Here is a 19,860-nt window from a genome sequence, read left to right as displayed (position 1 = left end):
CAGAAGCAGGCGGGCGTTTGCACAATGTATGACAGCATTCAGCGTAAATGCAACCAGCCGTCAACCTCCTGAGCGATACCGCGTAAATGATTGTAAACAGCAAAGAGCTAGGTGGTGTGTTGGAGAATATGCCGAGAGTGGAAGCGAGGCGACATACGGACTGGAACAAGTTGATCAAGAGGACGGTAACATGCAAGGCCAATCAATCTAATAGCGCGATGATGCCAGGCAGGTGTTGCAATCAAGTCAAGCACACGGTCAGAGCCTCGAGGTTGAAGGCGGGGGACCGATGAAGCGTTAGAACGTGTAGCGTGTACTGTGTACCGTGTACTCCGTACAGCCCGTTGGGGGGGCGGATGTCAAAGAAGAAAAAAAAGGAAGAAAAAAAAGAAAGAAAAAACGAATGGTTCGCGGCAGTGTCAAGTGTCAGCCGGGGGCCGGCGGTGCTGATGGTGGTGATTGTCACGATGGTTGTGGAAGGTGGAGCGCAACGAGTGGAGGCGACAACGGCGAGGGGGAGGATCAAGGTGGTATCGAAAGTGGTGATGCCGGGTGATGGTGCCGTGGTGGTGCTGAATGATGTGCAGCCAATTGACGGGAGGTAGCTAATCCACGGGCAGAGATGTTTGACAGCGTTGATCTGTCGCGAATACCAACTTGAAGCTATTGGATCCAGCGAGTGGAGGTTTGCGACTGGGGGACGGGAACTGGAGCTTGGTACTGTAGTATGGCCTGTGTATCTAATTTACGTACGTACTGTAAAGTTCACAGCTCCAGCATCATATGTTCTTGGAGACCCAAGTACTTACCTCTAGGGGTGTTGACCCGTCAAGGACTGAGGTAGGGGACGAGCTTTGAGTGACCGTTCAGAAGATCAGGAAGCCAGGTATTAGTTGACAACCTGACATCAAGAGATTGAATATACATGGGCACTAAATTCAACGTTGCGCAAAGGAAAAGTCTTGTTGGCCGAAAACCTGCCGTGACAGGTGAGATACGCCGAGTACCGTGCGCGTACGTGGGGAGATGTATATAGCAAGCTCCAGTCACTGGTCTTGGATGCGCCTCAATATTGACTGGCGAGGTAGTCATTAGCTCGACGGTGAGATATCGACTGTATGCCAGTCTGGACGTGAAAGACGACATCAAAGCTGAATTGAAGTTCAGATGGAAGAACGGACCGAACCGAACCGGGCGGCATTGACAATGACGGACGGATAAGCCCGTTAACGGACCTGACTGACCGTGACAGCTTGAGTTGGTCGGGGCAGCTGACGGAGGAGGGACGGAGCTGCGTTGATCAGGCACATCGGTGCGGGCCCTGCGCCTGGGGTCCCTGTCCAGATGGACCCTTCGAGGTCGGGCCCCGGATCGCATAAGGCCAATGTAGGTCTCCACTACCTAGCACGCTACTACATCTCCACTTAGGTTCCATTGATAACAGTTGGACCCACCATTGCTGCTTCTCGCGCTTCCTCCCGTCTTTCCACTTCAAGTTCTCACCTGGCATCGTTCTCAACGCAGTTTTTCAGTCTTGCCGCTCTCTTTCTTTTTTGCTTCACCTCTCCTTTAGTCCTCATTTACTCTCTTTTGGACCACACTTTCGGATACACACCAGGATAGGCACTTGAAGGAAGCGGATGTTCATTCTTGCTGGGTAGCATTCGCAATGTTTGCACGTCCAAATGCCTTGCTTGTCTCTTGTGGGAACATTGAAAAGAACTTGAAGGCTCAAGGCCCAGCCAGAACGGACACCATGTGCGAGCGAGCTTTTCAACTACACTGCTCATATCTCACATGCACATTCCCCTCCTGGCCGCTCTTGGGTCCGCCGCGCTCACAGTTATAACCACCATGCAGTGTGACAGCTGGTATATAGGGCCATGTCAATCAAACCGTCAAATAGGATCCCGTCCGGCCATCAATCGACTAACCGCCCGCGCAAATCATCAAACAATTATTGAAATGCGCATGCACTTCCGGTATCTGTCAAAAGTCGCCAAAAATGATACTCCTCAAGATGAGGCTACCGTGTACACAGTATTTAACCCCCGACATATATATTTCATACCCATTTCCAACATTACGAGCCACCAGTCATCTCTTCCTTCGAGGAACGCCTCATGACAGGATGATGGCGCGCAGCATTCGATAGTCAATAACTTGACTGACTTTGTTTGGGCGGTAGCAGGCTACCGTGACCAATTTTTTTTATTTTTTTTTTTTATAAATCTTCCATTCCAACACCCTTACACAGATCATCATGGTCCTCGAGTTGCCGGATCACGAACCGTAACAATTGGGATCCTTCAGCGAGTGCCCCCCTCCGGGACTCGACAGCAACATCCTTTTCGAGCCGTTGAACGGTAGACAATAGGTCAGGCTACCTACCCTGTACGAATGTTTGTTTGGCAGCGGCCGGGACGGGGCTTCCATGGTGCAGCCACTCGGTCGTAGTGGCACTTTCGTTACCCTTCGGCGGTTGGCTTCCGAGACACATAAGGTCAATGCGCTGCCGTGTCGTGTGACAATGGCACCCAGCACTGTAATCTCCTCCAGGCAATTTGTTCTAGAACGCAGACTAGGTGATGAAGACGTGTTGAATCAGTAAAATTAGCTACGATATGGATGGTTGGATCGAATGTATAGTCCAGTCCGTATCCATGGTAGCAAATGCTCTTCTACTTTACGAATAGGAAAGTGATGTCCAGAATTGAGTGGTCAAAAGGGATGTGGTAGATAGAAAACCCTAACCCTGTGTCAGTCTCTACATACACCTTCACGAGAAGGCAGCCAGGGACTCAAACAGAGATGTTGTTTTGAAAATGTCCGGCAACCTGTGAGCCGACGTTCGAGACTGGTGATCCCCGTCCCAACGGCGGCGGCATGATGCTTGGCAACCCCATCCGCTGACCCAAATTGCGATAAGCTTTCTGACGCCAAGGAACTCGAGACATGACTTGGCTCCAAATTGCCTTTTAATCTTGAGATCACCACGCACAGCACTATCAATGAGCAACTGATGAGCCACATAGAGGCTTCTTTCTCTTTCCTCGTCGTGGCAAACGGGTATGTTCCTGAAGGCATGAAAACCCCGACGCAAAATGATGTTACCTGGGTGGGGTCCAATGACGTCGGCCGCAGGTGCTTCCCGCCCGAGAGGCCTCTTTGTTGCATGATCCACACAGGAGAGAGCTCTAAGCGCCTGGAGGCAACCAAGCCCTAGCTCTTTTACCCAGGAACCGCGGGACGATGGTGGGAAAGAAGTTCCGGGTGTTGCTATTTTGAAACTCGAATCGCATGGTCAGAAAGTTGACCCCGCTTGCAAAGGATGAAGTTTTATATCTGAGCTCGAACGTTTTCTTCAGTTTTCTCTCTTCTGAATCCTTAAAACCTTGATCGCTTGTAATCCTAATCAATCCCCACACCTACCTTGAACATTTTCGGTTCGTCACAACTCTTGCGCCCGCCAATCGCACGACTTAGCTATTTTCAAGAGGGTGTGCGATAACCCAGGCACTTAGCACTTACAACAAGATACCCCGCAGCTGCGCCAATCACCTGGGCAGGGAAGCAGCGCATTGCCCGGGCGCCGACTGCGTGCTGAGCGTGATCAAGGAAGCCTCGAAAGACGATTACGTCGTTTCCGGTCCCAAGACATCATTCAACAAACACTTGACCAAGCCCGTCCCGTGCAACGGTTTCCAAGTTCGACGCAATAAGTATAAAGCAATCAGACTGCCACACCACCTACAGTTCCACTCGGGAATGGCATCGAGTCACAACGTAAGATCGTCATCCAGCAATCTTCCAAACGGTGCCAGACTAGCAACATACCAAAAACACAACCATAACGGCGCAGTTCATCTTTGGTCCTTTGAGCCGGAACTAACATGCCAACCACCCGACAGGACCCCAAGCTGCTCTACGCCATCAACGGCGTATCAGCCTACCACATTGCCAATGGCAAGGAGGAATCGTTAACGCCCGCCGGGCCACAGACCCTCTCCTTGCTAATGGTGCCAACAAGCTCGGCCTTCGCGGACCCGGCACTGGGCACTGAAAACGCAGAACAGGACTTTTACCTGCATCTTCACCTGCCGCCCGAGCTCGATCTTCCCCTTCCAGCGACGACGCAGATCTACCACCAACCTCCCACGAGCTACCTGATTCCTAGATGGGATCTCGGACCCGATAGTGGTGCTTTTACAAGGATCGAGTTCCCCTCGGTCGAAAGTAGGAAGGGTATACAGGAGGACGTGGATACCTTTGAGACCATTCTTGCGCAATGCACTGCGTTCCTGGAACGGGCACCGCCTCCAAGACTAAATCAAGGGAGCAACAAGAGTAGTGGCGAGAAGGGCGGCACAGGGACATCAACAGGATCCAAGGGCGGAGTGGCGGAGGACTTGCCGCCATACAACCCTGGTGACTATGGGCCCGGTGAGGCATACGCCCAGGGAAGCCGAAGCAACCCCACGCCAGGGCAAATCGTGCTTGTGGATGAGGACGACGGTAGCGTCATTGGCGAGTTGGCTGAGGGATACCAAGTTCACGAAGATAGCGCGTTGAAGCCGGGATCGAAAGGTTAGTACTGCCGCTCCTCATCCCCTGTCTCATCTTGTCCAAATTTCTTTGGCTAAGATTATGTGTCAACAGACCCGGTTGAGATTACACTTCCGACTACGCCTAACGGAAAGATCAACGTTGCTCCCGCCTCGCCCGAATTGTTCGACGCCGAACTTCACCCTGCATACAAGAAATCATTCCTTGTTTCGAACGCCTCGGCCGCCTCGCGCTTCATTATCACCGGCTCCGACATGCTTGCCAAGCTTCTGCAGAACCAAGCCGACAACTACACGAAGAGGGCGCAACCGGCCGCTGAGCCCATGAAGTTCAAGCCAGCCACCCGCGAACACATTCGCCGTATCAGCCACTTTACCGGAAACGCAGCTGTCTTGTCTGCCAAAACCGTAGGACAGATTGGCAAGTTTGCACAGAACTTTGGCGCCACCCTTGGCGGTCGCGGGCCTAGAAAGACGGGAACCAAGGGTTTTGATCCGGATGGGCAGCCCTTGGATAACTACAAACCGGGACTGCTGAACAAGAGCTTCATGGCGTTCTCGACGGTCATGGATGGCGTGGAGCAGGCAGGTCGGCACTTGCTTGCGTCCACGTCGGAGGCTGCGACCACGGTGGTTGCGCACAAGTGGGGTCCCGAAGCGGGCGAGATATCTAGGAGTCTTGGTGGCGGAGTGAAAAACGTCGGTCTGGTGTATATTGATGTCACGGGTGTTTCGAGGCGCGCGATTCTCAAGAGTGTCGCAAAGGGCATGGTGGTGGGTCGCACGGCAGACGGAGGAGTAGTGACGGTTGGAGGCGGTGATGGAGGCGTACTGAGTCCGGGAGAAGGAGGAATGAACAGTGATCCGATGAACAGGGCAGGAAGGACCTCGCCGGGAAGCATTAGGGGTGGGAAGCAACCGGCTGGTATGAACGGGAGGTCGGAGACATGGGGTTGATTCCTGTTGGTGAGGCAGGCACAACTGCACTGCGGATGATGTTCGATTATGTTTCTCCTTCAAATACCCACTATACCTGTTTTTCATTTCAAGGATGTTGAATGACTGCAACAACCAAATTCAGTTGCGTGTTGCAGTGCACGCTTTCTGGGTAGTCTGTACACTATACATAGGGGGGAGGGAATTTGCTGTATGATAACTTCTTATCTGCCACTCTTTTTCTTATCTAACCCTCAAGGTTCCCATGATGTCATGTGACCACGACATCCCCTGTCGTGGTTTCTCAACGCGTCCGAACGGATCGCGATGGCCTGCAATTCGGCCTAAATTACTTCCAATTCGATTGAGGTCTCCGTCTACTTACCTCAACAGCAGCTTCACTGGACAGCAACTTCGGGTTCAGTTACAGACAACCAGGCACGCCCGACCAATTCATCTGTCTGTTCTTGGGTACATAAGTGCCCTTAACCCACGACTTAATCAGAGCCTAAGAAGACACCAAACTTAAAATGCTACCACCAAGCTTCTACTACTGAGCATTCACCATCATTTATGTCTTCGTAACTTCAAATTTCCCGTTTTTGGAACTCTTTTTCACTGTCGCTTGACTACATACACCAACCATACTGTCCCCACTTCCCTTACACATCACCTTTTTCTGGTTTTAGTGTCAACACAACGCTGTCGTCCCTACACACCTACGGCGGGATGATCAACACCCCGCTGCAGCACCTACATTCAGCAGTCTAGACGGTCAATTCTAGCTGCCGTGGCTCATGCACACACACACACACACACACACACACACACCTCATGTGCTGCAGGTTCGAGATTTTCGGGACCCTCATACTTCTCTATCAGGCCTTTGTTAGACGGCAATCACAGTCGCAGGACGACGAATCTCCGCACCCGTTAGAGAAACCGTAAGTTGTACTGACCTCCAGCAGCACCAAAGTTCTCGCTTCCATTGCTGTGGTCTTTCATATACTAACAGCTGTCGCCCTTCCGCTTTAGTCGTCTACCGTCTCTCTTTTCGACACCAGCCTCAAGTTCAACGTCAACATCAAGAGCAAATCCGTCACAATGCTCCACGAAATTCTCCTCTCCCTCTCAGGACACCCTTCACCTCTCCTGCAACAAGCCGCAGCCACCTCAACAACTTCCAATGACTCCCCACTAAAGTCAGCCCTCACCCCACCCGAACGCGCCCTCCTCTCCAAGCTTGCCAACCTTTCCGAGCTCCACATCAACCTGCTCTCTCATACAGCTCGCATCAGCACATCCCATCCCTCCATCATCTGCCGTGCTATTGCCACGGCCATTCGAAATGATCATCTCGCTGCCTTTCAGCGCAAGGTGCTGAAAGTCGAGGAGACAATACTGAAAAAAGATGCCGCACTTGTGGGTGCCTACAACATTGTGCCGCTGACGGCCGTGGTTGGCGAGTTCGATGAGTGGAACCGACGCATGGAATGGCTAGGGAGCTTTGTGAACCACTTGATGAAGGGAATGAAGGAGAATGTGGAGAGTGTCGACCCGATGGAGTGGGAAGGGAGTCAGCCCCATGACTTGACCCATCGGCCCGCTCAAAAGGGGCACAGTAACTCGGCGACTAGGAAACGTGAGCCGCCAGTGCATTCAGGCCCCATGGTGATCAACCGGCTGAGAGAGTTGATGCAGACCGGGTACAAGGATATCGAAGAAGTTGTCAAGAGCCTGGTCAAGGTGGCTGAGACAGCGTGGTTAAAGCAAGTCTCTGCGTGGGTGTTGTATGGACGGCTGCCAGACTTTGGGGCTGATGACTTCTTTGTGTGGAGAGAAGAGGATGATGATGGCGAAGAACAGTTTCTGTGCGTGCAAGAGCTTCTTCCCAAGTTCGTCACGCGATCTACGGCAGCCTCCATGCTCTTCATCGGGAGGTCTTTGCGCCAGATCCGCGCCAAGAGTGTGGAAGACTCGAGCCTCAGGGGGACCGATCACCTCTCAACGCAACTGACCAAGCTTTCTACCCTGTCGCACCCGATTGACCCGGCAACCTTTTCAAATACCATTACTGATATCAGACAGTATCTCTCAAGAACGACCCTGGCACAGCTGCTCCCGCTCAGTGATGTGGAAAAATACCTCCAGCTGCTTCGGGACTTTTTTCTTCTCCGGCGGGGAGAATTCGCCTTGGCACTCACTCAGCAAGCTGACGAGAAGATGCGAAGCCGGTGGCGACGAGCCGAAAACTTGTCTGCTTACGAGAAGTCCCGCGATACTGGCGGTGCTGCAGCGGGTGGCAATCTCGGCACCGTTGTTGTCAAAGAGGGCGAAGTAGCTGGCGTGCTCACTCGCGTATGGCAAGCAATGGGCGCTCTGCAGGGGGAATTTCAGTCCGAAGAGGATGAAGGGCTAGAACTTGCCAGGGATCATGTCCGGTTGACGATCCCCAAGTACGCCACGGATAACTCCTCCAGAAGTCTTCCGACAATGACACCCACAGCCCCCGCCGTGGCCGAAGAAATCGGGTCGTTGAAGATTGCAACCACACCGTTCCGCAACCTTTTGTTCTCGGCCCCAACCATCTTGACAATGAACATACCCTCACCACTGGACTTATTCCTCAGTCCTCATGATGTCCAGACATACACGGCTATCAATAGCTATCTCCTTTCACTGCGCAGGGCTCACTTACGGTTGACAGATCTGTGGAAGATTACTAGTCTGAGACGGCATCATCCCGCGCCTCCGCGCATAGGTAGAAGTAGAATGCGTGTCAAGGCGCTTAGAGAACGGGCTGAGAAGCGTGAAAAGACACTGCGTACCGCGTGGGCTACCGCCAGCGCGGCCATCTTCTTCCTAGGCGAGACCGAAGCATATTTCCAGGGCGAAGTGGTGGAAGGTCTGACCGAGGGCTTCGAGGACTGGCTCCACGGCGGTAGTGGCAACCGGACTTCTGAGGAGAAGAAGAAGAAGAAGAAGGACGGAGCTGACTGGAGGGGAAGCAGACCTTCTACTGGACTGAGAAGCCGAGCCTCTACTGGCGCGAGTTTGACCAGAGGGAGAGGGAGAGACTCGAGACTATCCAAACGCAGCTTCGGCTCAAAGAGGACATGGGATGATGATGTCTCCATGGGTGGCTATGACGACGACGACGAAGTTGATGGCGATGACATTGACATGGTTGAAGACGAATCTCACGCCGAGGGGAATTTGGAAGAGTCCGATGTTTGGCTCAACACCGCTGCCAACCCTCCTCCTGCACCTACCAATTCTAATGATCCTGATCGCCAACCTCGTGACCCCCAGACCCTCGCTACCGCCCACCGAGTTTACCTTGGCGCCTTACTCAGACGCCTTCTGCTTACCCTCGAATCCTTTACCCAACCTCTATACGAGCTACTCGTCAATATTGATCACCTGGTCGCGCTAATGCATCGCTTGCAACAAGTCTGGGCAGCCGCCGATCTTGAGGAAGACGTGGGTGTTGTCGATGCCTTTGTTGATCTGAAGAAGGAGGAACGTGATCTGACTGCACAACTCCAAACCATTGCCAGCAACGTTAAGAACGGCATCAAGGAAGTTGTACAGGAGCTGAAGAGGATCGAAACCTCGCCCTTCTCAACATCAGATGCCTCTGACCGTGCGAGTGGGCTTGATGAGGGAGAGGAAGAGGAGGATGACGGAGCCGATGATTATCTCCTCGCCGACGACGTACCTGATACAGCTCAAGCTGGACGGAAGAGGAAGAGGGGTTGGAGGGCAGAAGAAGAAGCGGGCAAGGAAAAGATTAAAGAAGCTGGAGAATATGTGCCTAGACGAGTGGGCGGTGTGGACAGACTGTTGGTCAAGCTCGTCTTTGGCGGATGGTTCTCGGGCGGAGGGGATCAAGTTGGCGGCAGCCTAGACGGGCTGATGGAAGGTGACGAAGACAGTGGACACAGTAAGAAAGGGGGCTACAGCTACTAGAAGAGGCTCTCGGCTCAGAAAAGATCAGATGGGCATCATCGGATGGTGATTATGGATGGGCATTCCACGCCTGTTTGCGAACTCAGGGGCGGTCTATCACCAGTCATCTCTCCAAACACTTCTCTGTGGGAGGACAACCAGCCTGAGGATGAGTTGGAAGATACGTTGACAGAGTCACATACCCCGGAGGACAACGAGCCTGGCGATGAAGAGGCACGTTTGTTGGGACAGGCACCAGGTTCGGAAGACAACAACCAGCCACTACCTGAGGAAGCCAAGAAACGGTCAATCACACGCAAAATCAAGAAATTGATCCGCAAGCCGTTTGACAAGTTGCGCAACAGAGAAGAAGTGGTCCCGCCCGGTCGTCCCCACCCTCAAGCTCCCCCGGCTCTTCCTAGGCGTGAAGGAAAGCGACAAATGGTGGGACGGGCTGTCAAGAAACTGTTTTTAGACCGCCCAGACCGGTACCTCCAGATCATAGATGAGGAGGTTGATGGGACTCAGTCTGGTGCATCTCAGGCTGGCTCATCTCAGGCGGGCTTAACTCAGAGTGGATTATCTGCGGCTGGTCCATCTCAGGCTGCTTCATCTCAATCCATGTCAAGTGTAGCTGAGCGCGCTGCCTCTACACCACATGTCGTCTCTGAACAAGGTGCTCAGCAGACAGAAGCACAAGTCCATGGTTCGTCACGCGGGCCATCAAGGATCAATTTCACAAGGCGAGCCCCGCTAGACACAGCACGGCAAACCCACGCGCAGCCCGTGACATTGACGCTCGGAATGGTGACTGCTCAGCCATCAGGAAGTCCAGCTCAGACGCCATTGTCGTCAAAGGAAGCCAAGAACAGAGCGGCAGCTTTAAGGCGAGACCGAATTGAACAGAACAATGAGGAGTTTTTTCGGCAACAGGCAATCAGGGACCGGGAACGCATTGACAAGGGTCGGAGGTTGATTCGGTCACAGGCCAATAGAGTCTTGGGACGCCGTAACAGCAGGGGTGATGAAAATGATGAAGATGGACAGGGTCGTGAAGATGGTGAAGATGGTGGGGATGGTGAAGGTGGTGAAGGTGGTGAAGGTGGCGAGCAACGCCCAAACCTGTTCACCAGGCTATCTCACAGACTGAGGGATCAAAATGCTACACCTGAGACCCGGGTGCCACCAATTGGCGATCAGGCCGACGAGGGAGAGGTTGGTCAGCGACTCGGCAACGCGGCGCGCGTTGTGTTTGCAGCGGCTCGGGCTGCATTGGACTGGGATCTGGACTCATAGTCCATGATGCCTTTGCAGAGGAACAGCGAAGCTTCAAGTGAGCGAGCGGCGTGCGAGGGTTTATGTATTTGCAATGGTGTAGAGGTAGTGAAGCGAACCTAGATGAATTAGCAGTCGCAAGAGATGATAATCCAAATGGTTCATCCGTAGCTAACCTGTCAGGTCTGTGTCCCTCTCTCGCGAGGCTTATAACTTGACAGAGTTGAGAGAAAGTCAACATCATGTGTAGTTGGCGCCGAGAAAGCTGGTGAGCCTCAAGTTTGGTCCAACTAGGCAAGCCGACCCTTTTTACAGTTGAGGCGTTTTTCTTGGCGAAGCAATTCAGGAACGCGACAGGGATCGGCAAGAGGGGAATTTCAGGGGCCAAGATGGACCCTTGCAGCAGGGGTTCAAGGGGTGTGCATCCAGTTTATGCTCAAGCTGCCTACCGTCGCTTTCTGGCCCCATCCCCGCCTCATCCGAAAGGCAGTGGGGTTGCATGCGGGAACGAATGGATGGACATTTGGATTTGACACGGGTTTCACAAGAGGTTTGGGTATCAGAAAGATAAAATCGAATGACGATGTTCGGTGCGCGCGATGGCGCAGACACATCGAGCGGGACGAGCAGTCACGAGCAGGGCAATGATGTGCGCGATGGGCTTGAACATCCCAACTTCTCATGGAGGATGAAATGGATGGAATAGCTGTAGTTCCCGAGCGTTCCATTCATCCATCCATCCATCCATCCATCCATCCATCCATCCATCCATCCATCCATCCATCCATCCATCCATCCATCCCGTTTGTCGCGAGGTGTCTTTTTTTTTTTTTTTTTTTTTTTTTTCATTTTTTTTTTTTATGAGAACGCAGTGAAGACGCGCGGTACCCTATGGGGTAGAGGATTTCGTGCATATTCAATGTGGCGCAGTCACATGTTCATTTATAGTGCAGTTACCATGCCCTGGCTGGTGTTGGGCCGGCGAGTACAATTACACTACCTTACCTTAGCAGGAGGCATGGATGGGATTCGCGTTCGCTCCACGGCTATTACGGCGCTAGATAGGGCAGTGCAGGGTTGAATGGACCTGAATGACAAAACACTTTCCACTCCCACCTCACCTTCGGTCTCACTTCTTCGTTCAGTCTACCCTACTTACTCCCTCTGTCACTCACTCTTTCCTTTCGCCATCATCCAGGTATCTTCCTGCCTGTCGTTTTGTTTCTTCTTCCTCCTTCCTTTCCTTCTAGATTGTTGCTCTTAGGTTCCTTCTTCCTTCAACTTCCCTTATCGACGGATTGTTGCGCACTCGGCCTTCTTCCGGCGTCCGAAAACTATCCCCGCGAACCAAACGAAATTTCACCAAGCAATCGATCCAGATGTGTCATTCTTGACTACCACCACTTCTTGTTCTCTTCACTGCTTCAATTTTTTTTTTTTCCTTCCTTCCGGGCTGCTTGTCGGCTGGTGAACGAACAAGAACGACAACGAAATTCGATATTCCAGCTTTAAGCGCCATAGCATTTTCAGAGATCGATACCAACGAAGACACCCGCGGCGCGCGAGCTGACCAACCTACCTGCCCGCTCCGGCCCCTCCCTCCCTCCCTTCGAACACCCAATTTCGGCTGCGCAATTTGGCAACGTAGTCAAATCAATCTGAAGTCTCACAGCACGGAATGCGCTGTTGAATGACGGGCTTTGTTTTTTTTGTTTTGTTTTTTTTTGTGCAAAGGACGAGTCCAACGGGACGAGTTGGAATTTGCTGCTAGGGGGAGGACTGAGTGTTACTCGCATACCTCACTTTCTGCATCCTACATACCTATTATATCGATAGGTTGCTGGTCATTACGTTCGGGACATCGCATTGCGCCCGGCAAGCAACTCTGACGCGCATGAAATTAAGTTGGAAACATCCGATTATAACGAGACGTTTGATGCGACGAATTTCTTGAAAAGAAGGAAGGCTTAACGGAAGTTTCTCGAAGTATACTATTCATCAACGAATTGCGATTTGCCTTTTGCTCTGGTCTACTACCTACGTATCCAACACGATCCTGCGGCCTTTGCAAATTCGCCGAATCTTTTCTACCCATAAACCACGACTTTTTCCGACCAAAACAGAAAACGAAAAGAGTATTATTGCTTGCGCCAAAAACGGCCGCGCAAGCCGATAATCGCCCATCATGGGTTCCTCATTCTGCAACACCACGTTGGAGGAATTACGAAGTAGGTTCTATCTCGAACTTATTCCTTTCCAGAAGACCAAGTCACTAATAACCTATCTACGTTCACATAGTCCACCCTGGCGATGAACGTCCCATAGCCGGCCCCCTAACCTTTCACTCCCTCGCCCTCATAATCGCCGCTGCCTCGACCCTGGTAGCCATAGCTATGAGCTTCTACCTGATCATGCGACACGCGACCAACTACACCGTTCCCAACGAGCAGAAGCAAATCATGCGTATTTTATTCATGGTCCCAATCTACGCCTGCTCCTCCTTCTTGTCCTTACGCTACTACTACCACGCCATCTACTTCCAAGTCATCAGCGACTGCTACGAGGCCTTTGCCATTAGCTCCTTCTTCAGCTTGATGTGCCACTACATCGCGCCCGATTTGCATTCGCAAAAGGACTACTTCCGCGAGATGCAGCCTATTAAAGATTGGGTGTTCCCGCTGAACTGGATGGCCAAGTGCTGTGGTGGCCAAAGGAAGGGTCCCTGGAGGACGCCGAGGAGTGGGCTGACCTGGTTTAACATTATCTGGATTGGCGTGTATCATTACTGCTTTGTGAGAGTGGCCATGACGGTTGCGGCGGTCTTGAGTCAGTATTATGGACGGTATTGCGAGAGTAGTAATTCGCCCATGTTTGGGCATATTTGGGTATGTCGTTCTTCAAGTTTCCCCTCTCACTTTCTAATGTTCTATACTAACCCACCCCCTCTGTCAAAAAAAACAGATAACAGCAATCCAATCCATCGCCGTCACCATCGCCATGTACGCCCTCATCCAATTCTACGTCCAGTTGCGCTCCACCCCGCAACTCTCCCCGCACAAACCCTTCCTCAAAGTCCTCGCCATCAAACTCGTCATCTTCCTCTCCTTCTGGCAATCCGTCGCCATCTCAGTAGCCACCTCGGAAACCATTCACATCGTCGAACCCAACTCCATCTTGGCCTATCCCGACATCAAAGTCGGCATCCCCTCCTTACTCCTCTGTTTCGAAATGGCCTGTTTCGCCATCCTGCATCTCTGGGCCTTCCCCTACAAACCATACACCACCGCCCGCGGCAGTGATCTAGCTTTCACCGGCCCTGCCCCAAAACACGGTGGACCCATGGGCATCCTCGCCCTCTGGGACGCCATCAACATCTGGGACGTGGTCAAGGGGTTCGGCCGAGGCATCCGGTGGTTATTCGTGGGCGTCAAGAAGCGCGAGCGCGACGTGAGTTATCTCCATCTGGACAAGGAAAGTCATCCGCTGGGAAACAGCATTCCGCTGCGGGGCGCCAGCACCAGCACCCGAGGGAGACAAAAGAGCAGCGACTCGTCCATGACGACCATGAGCGAGGTGGATATTCATAATCATCAACATCATCGACAGGATACAATGACGGGAGTGGGAATAGGAGTAGCAATAGGAGGGGACTTGGAAGCGCCGGCGCAGGCGCATCAGCACCATTATGCACATGGGGTGGTGTATGGACATGATGGGCATGGGCGCGTACCCGATACGAGTTATAGAGGTGCCCATGCGGCGGTGAGGACGGAAAGCTTTGATAGCTTGGATTTGGGTGCGGGGGGAGGAATAGGCATGCCGAGGGCGGCGGAGTATGAGCGACGAGGAAGAAGCGGGTCTGCTGCTTCGGTTGATGAGCATCATTATTATGAGGGTCGCAACGCTGGTGGTGGTAGCGGTGGGGGTACGATGACGTATCATAGGGGACCAGGAGTGTACAGAAACCAGAGCAGCGGGTACTATGATCCTCTGCCTGGGCCACGAGATGAGGATGACAGTGTTGGACTGGTGAGGCATGCGCCATATCCGTATGGAGGTCAGAGTGGCTATCGATAGGCCTGAGGAGGAATCATTTTCATGAGCAATTTGCATTTTTATGTTATATACCATTTCGTGCAGCAGGGTATCAATCAGTTTAGATTGCATTGAAACACTTTTGAGACCATACTGCTGTGTAGGTGTATCTAAACCCCCAGGTCGTGACATCCCATTAAGTAAACAATTCGGAATCGATATCATCTCTTCTTTTTAGCGACAAATGCCAACCATCGTTTTACTCCAAGCTCGCAACAGACAAAACCACATAGTCGAATAGTGATTAAGACAGACAAAGGCCATGACAGACAATCAGTTGAGAAAAACAATTACTTCTCGTTAGGTAAGGAGGCCAGTATGCCGGGTATAAAGAGAAAAACCAAGGTTCCAATCCAAACCATGGGCAACGTCAAGATATTAGGTTGATCGTGCCTCCACCAAGGAAACAATACAAAAGGGCATTAGACAATATAGATCTACTTTTAGTAGTAGATCTTCTCCTCCCAAATAGGAGGCCTGGTTCCCTCCCGATCCCAAACCAAGTGTCCCTTCTCATCCAACTCGCAGCCCTCATCCGTGATGGGGACGACCCGGCTTGTGTGCTCAACCTCCTGGCGAGACACGCCGGCACCATTGGCATCGCTGGGGATCCAAAGAAGCGGTACATCCGACGTGACATTGGGCGGGCAGTACGCATCTCTTTCGACCTCTTCGGTGTACGGATCGAGCTGGACACCCCTAGGGAGGTAAGCCCGCAGGGTGTCGTAGTCCGAGTAGATCCAAGGCTTGAGGAATTTGACCAAGAAGTTGGGTTTCTTGCCCGTCACGTGGTTGGGCTGGTGCCTCGAAGCATCAAGGGCTTCCTTTGCACCAAGGATTGGATCTTCCGCGCGGCTTTGAGCACCATTGGTACCGTTTGACGGAACCTTCTCGGTGTAGTTAGCGCCAGTTGTCGGGCTAACTCCATTGCGCGGTTCGCCACCAAGCCCGTTCTCAGCGGTATGCGAGTCAACGGGAGTGTCGAGCAGAGGGCCCTCCTCCTCCGCAAGGAGAGTAAGAGGAAGATTATACAATAGCGGGTTGAGGGCAGCGTTCATGCTGATGTGGAAGAGGATAGTGAAGATGAGGAATATGACCATCAGGACAAGCGGACCGGGGGCAACAGAGGCACCGAAAAGGCCAATCATGCAAATCTCAGCCAGGTAGATGCCAGTGTAGAGCTGCTTGATGGCACGAGGGTAAATGAGACCCCGCGTATCGATCTGAGTGTCCGTGACAAACAGGACATTGTAGCGCCAGGCGAGATAGAACAAACCCATAGCGACCGTAGCCCAGCCCAGCATAAGAGGAGCAATAGTCGCGTACGCAATGGCTATAAATTGTGTTAGTGAGGTGCATGCATGTATGGTAGACGAGGCAGGGAAAACTAACCGATGACCACAATGTTGGTATAGACTGGCATGGTGCTACCCCAGGAAATGGCACTTAGGTTCGCCCACTTGGTGTAAAGAGCACGAGGGGTATTGGCAAGGAACTTGTACACAAGGTTGAAGACGAAGAATCCGACTACCTGCGTCAAGACCGAAGTCGCAATGCTCAAGCCCTGTACAATGAAATAGGAAATGTAGAAGTTGGAAGACTTTGGCAAGTTCTCGGAAAGGAGCTTCGTCACCGAGCCTGGATTGTCAGCAATTTGCTTCGCGACGGCAGTGGCAGATGAAGCGACAGTAGCCACCAAAAACACCTGGATCACCTGGAAAGCGAAGTAAGCGTGCTGAGTAAACAGCTCGACTCGGGAGAGCGAGGGCTCGCCGGAGAGCTTGGCACAGATACGGATGACGATCGGGACCAAAGACATGAGGATGGAAAGAGCGATGGAGGGCAGCAAACCGGTAACAGCGCCCAAGATGAAGCCGGGGATATCGTCGAGCCATGTCAGGAATGAGATAGTCTTGAGGTAGTTGACGTTGCTGATAATGCCAACAACACCCACAGGAATGGCCCAAAAGATAATCATGGCGGTAATGAAGGCATAGACGGCATAGCGACGAATAACACGCTGCCACCAAGGAATGGCTAGCGACTTCCACACAATCTCGTTGGGACGGATACCGATGTACTTGGGCGTCATGTGCAGTCCCCGGTGATGGGCCAGGATCTGGGCAGCTCCTTCAGCATCGGCCTGGGTCCTGAACTCAATGAAAACGCCGGGGACCTTTTTGAAGGCTCCATCGCGGTACTTGTCCTGAGCTGCCTCAGCCTCGGGAATGAGACGCGTAAGCTCCTCGCGACACCAGTCGATCGTGTCGACCTTCTTGCCGATCAGGCCCAAGGGTCCAAGACGGTGAGTCGGGCGCTTGTTCCTAGGGACCCAGCGGGCCGCAATGCTACCGGACTCGGCATCCAGGGGGGCCTGCTTGTCAACGTCGTTGACATCACCTTTGCTCATGGCCTTTCGGCGGATCTGGTTGGCAAGCTTGATCAGCTTGACCTCGGCCTTTTCGAGGCGCATGGCAACCTTGTCGCGCTCCTCGACCAGTTCGTCGACCTCCTTGGTTTCGCTTGTGATCCACACATTCTTGACGGAGGCGCCAAAGACCTTGCGCAGCCTTTGCTCGTCGAGGTAGGGCTCTGGGACCGAAGTAAAGAGGACAGTACGGGACGAGATGCGTTGGGAGTAAAGAGGACTGATGAGAAAGGCCTGGCGCAGGTTGATGTAGAAGATGCACTCTCGCATGATGAGGTACATGACGAAACCGAAAAAGATCCAGCTGATAAAAACGTGGGCATAGTAGCGGTTGTATCGTGTCTCGCGGTTGATGTTACCGTAAGTCAAGATGTCCAGCTGTTTCAAGCCGTTACCGCCCGTGGCGTTGACGGGGAAAAGGACGGGCCAGGTGATGCAACAACCGACGAAGCAGATGGTGACGGCCATGCGCAAGTAGCGGATGTACAGGTATGCGTCGAGCGACTGGTGCTGAAGGGCGTAAACGTCGGGTATCTTCCAGAAATCTTTGACCCAGCTGAAAAGGCCATTTGATAAGCTTGGCGATCGTTCATTTTCTCGCAGACTGCCTAGGTAGGTTCTGGGAGCATAGTATCTTCGGTTGCTCTTGCGCAAAACCAGGAAAATCGCTAGGTAGATTGCGGATGTGATGAGGATCGGGACCAAGGTCACAATCATGCCTATATTGGTATACAGTTAGTTTCGTTGCCCATAATCTAGACACGTCCTCTTGTCGTTTCTTTGTTTATTTTTATATGTACCTACCCGACAGCGAGACCGGCTCCTTGGCCTCCGAAGTGTCGGAGGTGTTACTAGGTATGTCGCTCATTTTGGCGGTTTCGCAGGATAACCCGCTTTAGACTATAAATGTAGGTATTCCGTTTCCTCAATCTGGAGGGTCAAATAGTCGGTATTTGAATTCGGTGTGCTCAGTTGTTGTTGTTGACGCCAAGCTCACCAGCAGAGGGAGCTGGGACTAGGTAGGATTGAGGAGGGTTGGGCCACTGCAACTCGGGTTGTTAGAAGAAGGGCCATGTGGATGAAAAGTGAAGACGAGGAAGTGGAAAGAAAAGACAAGCAGCAGATAAAAAAAGTGAGGGTGGCGGGAGAGTGATGTGATGACCAGGGGACGAGGAGAACTTGAAGGGAGGAGGGCTGGGCATTTACGTCGTTAGGTTGCAGGCCACGGCAGAAGAAAGAAGCAAGGAACCAGGACAGGGCAGCTTCTGGGTGGTCAAGAAGGTTGCACCCGTGTATCTTTCTGGATACCTACCTCCGGCAGTGGTACCTTGATACCCTGATTCCAGATTGCAGAGATCAGCTTTCGAGTGTCCCTGGCGGGTGAGATCTGACCCTTTTGAATGAAAAACCTAACGGAAAGGAGACGCTGGAGATGGCAGGGGGGAGACCATGTGGATAAGTGCAAATTGAAAGCAACGAGAGGTGGTGGAGGAATGGACTCACGCTATTTCTTGAACCGGGGGTGTTTTGAGACTGCCGTGCTTGGCTTCGTCTTAGCTTGTCTCGTTTGTTGTGTGACTCGCGTTGTTGATTAAGGTCGGTAGGAAAGAATTGGGTGACGGGTGCGCAACTATTGCACACGCAAGCGCAAAAAGCAAGGCAACGCAACGCAGTACATACCTATGTGCGCTGTACGGTGTCTTCAATGTTCCACGGCAATGTAAGGGGAATCGACAAGGACTGCCAAAATACCCACTTGGTGAAGTGAAACGGAAGGTGCTCACGATCCAAGGGAGCGACTTCCATGAAAGAAGCTTGGACCCTATCAACCAACAAGAGGAAAATTGTCGGACGCCCAATGATGAGGCCAAGCTTCGATATTCAAGCTTCCTAGTCTATCGTTGCCATTTTTCCTTTGTGTGCGTCTTCTGTCATAGCATCAAGCACCTGCCGTGATCAAGTTTTAAGTCGCCATAGAAAATCCAAGAGGAGGGTGACATCTCCAATGACGCAACGCGCGATGGAAATCTGCACGCAGTACATAGTACCTACCTAATGTTGCTTTCATTCCTTCCCGCCGACTTGATCAAGTTCGGTCAATGTGGGGCATATGGCGCAAGAACACGCTCATAATTGGCCAAAGCAGCCCCGGTACTTGGCAGTGTCCACCGTTGAGTTGGGATGGCAGGCACGGTCTAGATCACCGCAATCGTGAAACCCGACCTGAGATCCTGCCACTAGCAAATTCACTGCCATCGCACTCAGTCCCACTGACCCATGCCAACCTGACTGAGCCTGCGCTCATCTTTTTCAGCCTCTGACGGAGGTCAAGACAGCCGAGCAAATAACTCACCGCGTAGGATATAGGTATACTATGGTACTTATCTGCATCCGACTACTAAGGTAGTACCTCATACTTTCGGATGACGGCGAATGACTACCACCACAACGACACTGGCAGATGAGAGCAGAAATGATAAGTATGTAGCGCCCGACCGACATTGAAACGGGCGGCACTTTCCATCATTCCAAGATTGGCTCTCATCACCGGGGTGCCGAAAGCCGTGAGCGCTTCTCTCATCAAGCTGGTGTCACTGCTAGCCTATTACG

General features: G+C 52.3%; 4 protein-coding genes across 5 annotated transcripts; 3 read left to right on the top strand and 1 right to left on the bottom strand.

Annotated features, from left to right (window-relative positions):
• The first annotated feature begins 3,257 nt into the window (after window positions 1–3,257).
• NCU06989 (hypothetical protein) lies at window positions 3,258–5,770 on the top strand. The gene is made up of 3 exons (XM_957536.3): window positions 3,258–3,786; window positions 3,912–4,587; window positions 4,660–5,770. The coding sequence occupies exons 1-3, from the start codon at window positions 3,769–3,771 to the stop codon at window positions 5,520–5,522; spliced, it is 1,557 nt and encodes a 518-aa protein (XP_962629.2). The 5' UTR covers window positions 3,258–3,768; the 3' UTR covers window positions 5,523–5,770.
• A 97-nt stretch (window positions 5,771–5,867) lies between these two features.
• On the top strand, window positions 5,868–10,881 carry NCU06988 (Spc97/Spc98 family protein). Its single transcript, XM_957535.2, has 3 exons — window positions 5,868–6,445; window positions 6,537–9,447; window positions 9,502–10,881. The coding sequence occupies exons 2-3, from the start codon at window positions 6,606–6,608 to the stop codon at window positions 10,746–10,748; spliced, it is 4,089 nt and encodes a 1,362-aa protein (XP_962628.1). The 5' UTR covers window positions 5,868–6,445; window positions 6,537–6,605; the 3' UTR covers window positions 10,749–10,881.
• An 872-nt stretch (window positions 10,882–11,753) lies between these two features.
• Window positions 11,754–14,915, top strand: NCU06987 (hypothetical protein). The gene is made up of 3 exons (XM_957534.2): window positions 11,754–12,955; window positions 13,026–13,612; window positions 13,689–14,915. The coding sequence occupies exons 1-3, from the start codon at window positions 12,913–12,915 to the stop codon at window positions 14,802–14,804; spliced, it is 1,746 nt and encodes a 581-aa protein (XP_962627.1). The 5' UTR covers window positions 11,754–12,912; the 3' UTR covers window positions 14,805–14,915.
• Window positions 14,819–19,180, bottom strand: NCU06986. 2 transcript variants are annotated; one of them, XM_011395910.1, is made up of 5 exons: window positions 18,754–19,100; window positions 18,563–18,586; window positions 18,055–18,293; window positions 16,215–17,969; window positions 14,826–16,155 (listed from the first exon to the last, which is right to left on the bottom strand). In XM_011395910.1, exons 3-5 carry the CDS (start codon window positions 18,116–18,118, stop codon window positions 15,266–15,268), a joined length of 2,709 nt encoding a protein of 902 aa, XP_011394212.1. In that variant the 5' UTR covers window positions 18,119–18,293; window positions 18,563–18,586; window positions 18,754–19,100; the 3' UTR covers window positions 14,826–15,265. The 2 variants fall into 2 exon arrangements, with proteins under 2 accessions (XP_011394211.1, XP_011394212.1); XM_011395909.1 differs by having other exon boundaries at window positions 14,819–16,155; window positions 18,457–19,180.
• Between the last annotated feature and the right edge of the window lie 680 nt (window positions 19,181–19,860).

Source organism: Neurospora crassa, linkage group IV, assembly GCF_000182925.2.
Source record: "Neurospora crassa OR74A linkage group IV, whole genome shotgun sequence".
Lineage (NCBI taxonomy): Eukaryota > Fungi > Ascomycota > Sordariomycetes > Sordariales > Sordariaceae > Neurospora > Neurospora crassa.
This window is presented reverse-complemented; position numbering and strand designations above follow the sequence as displayed.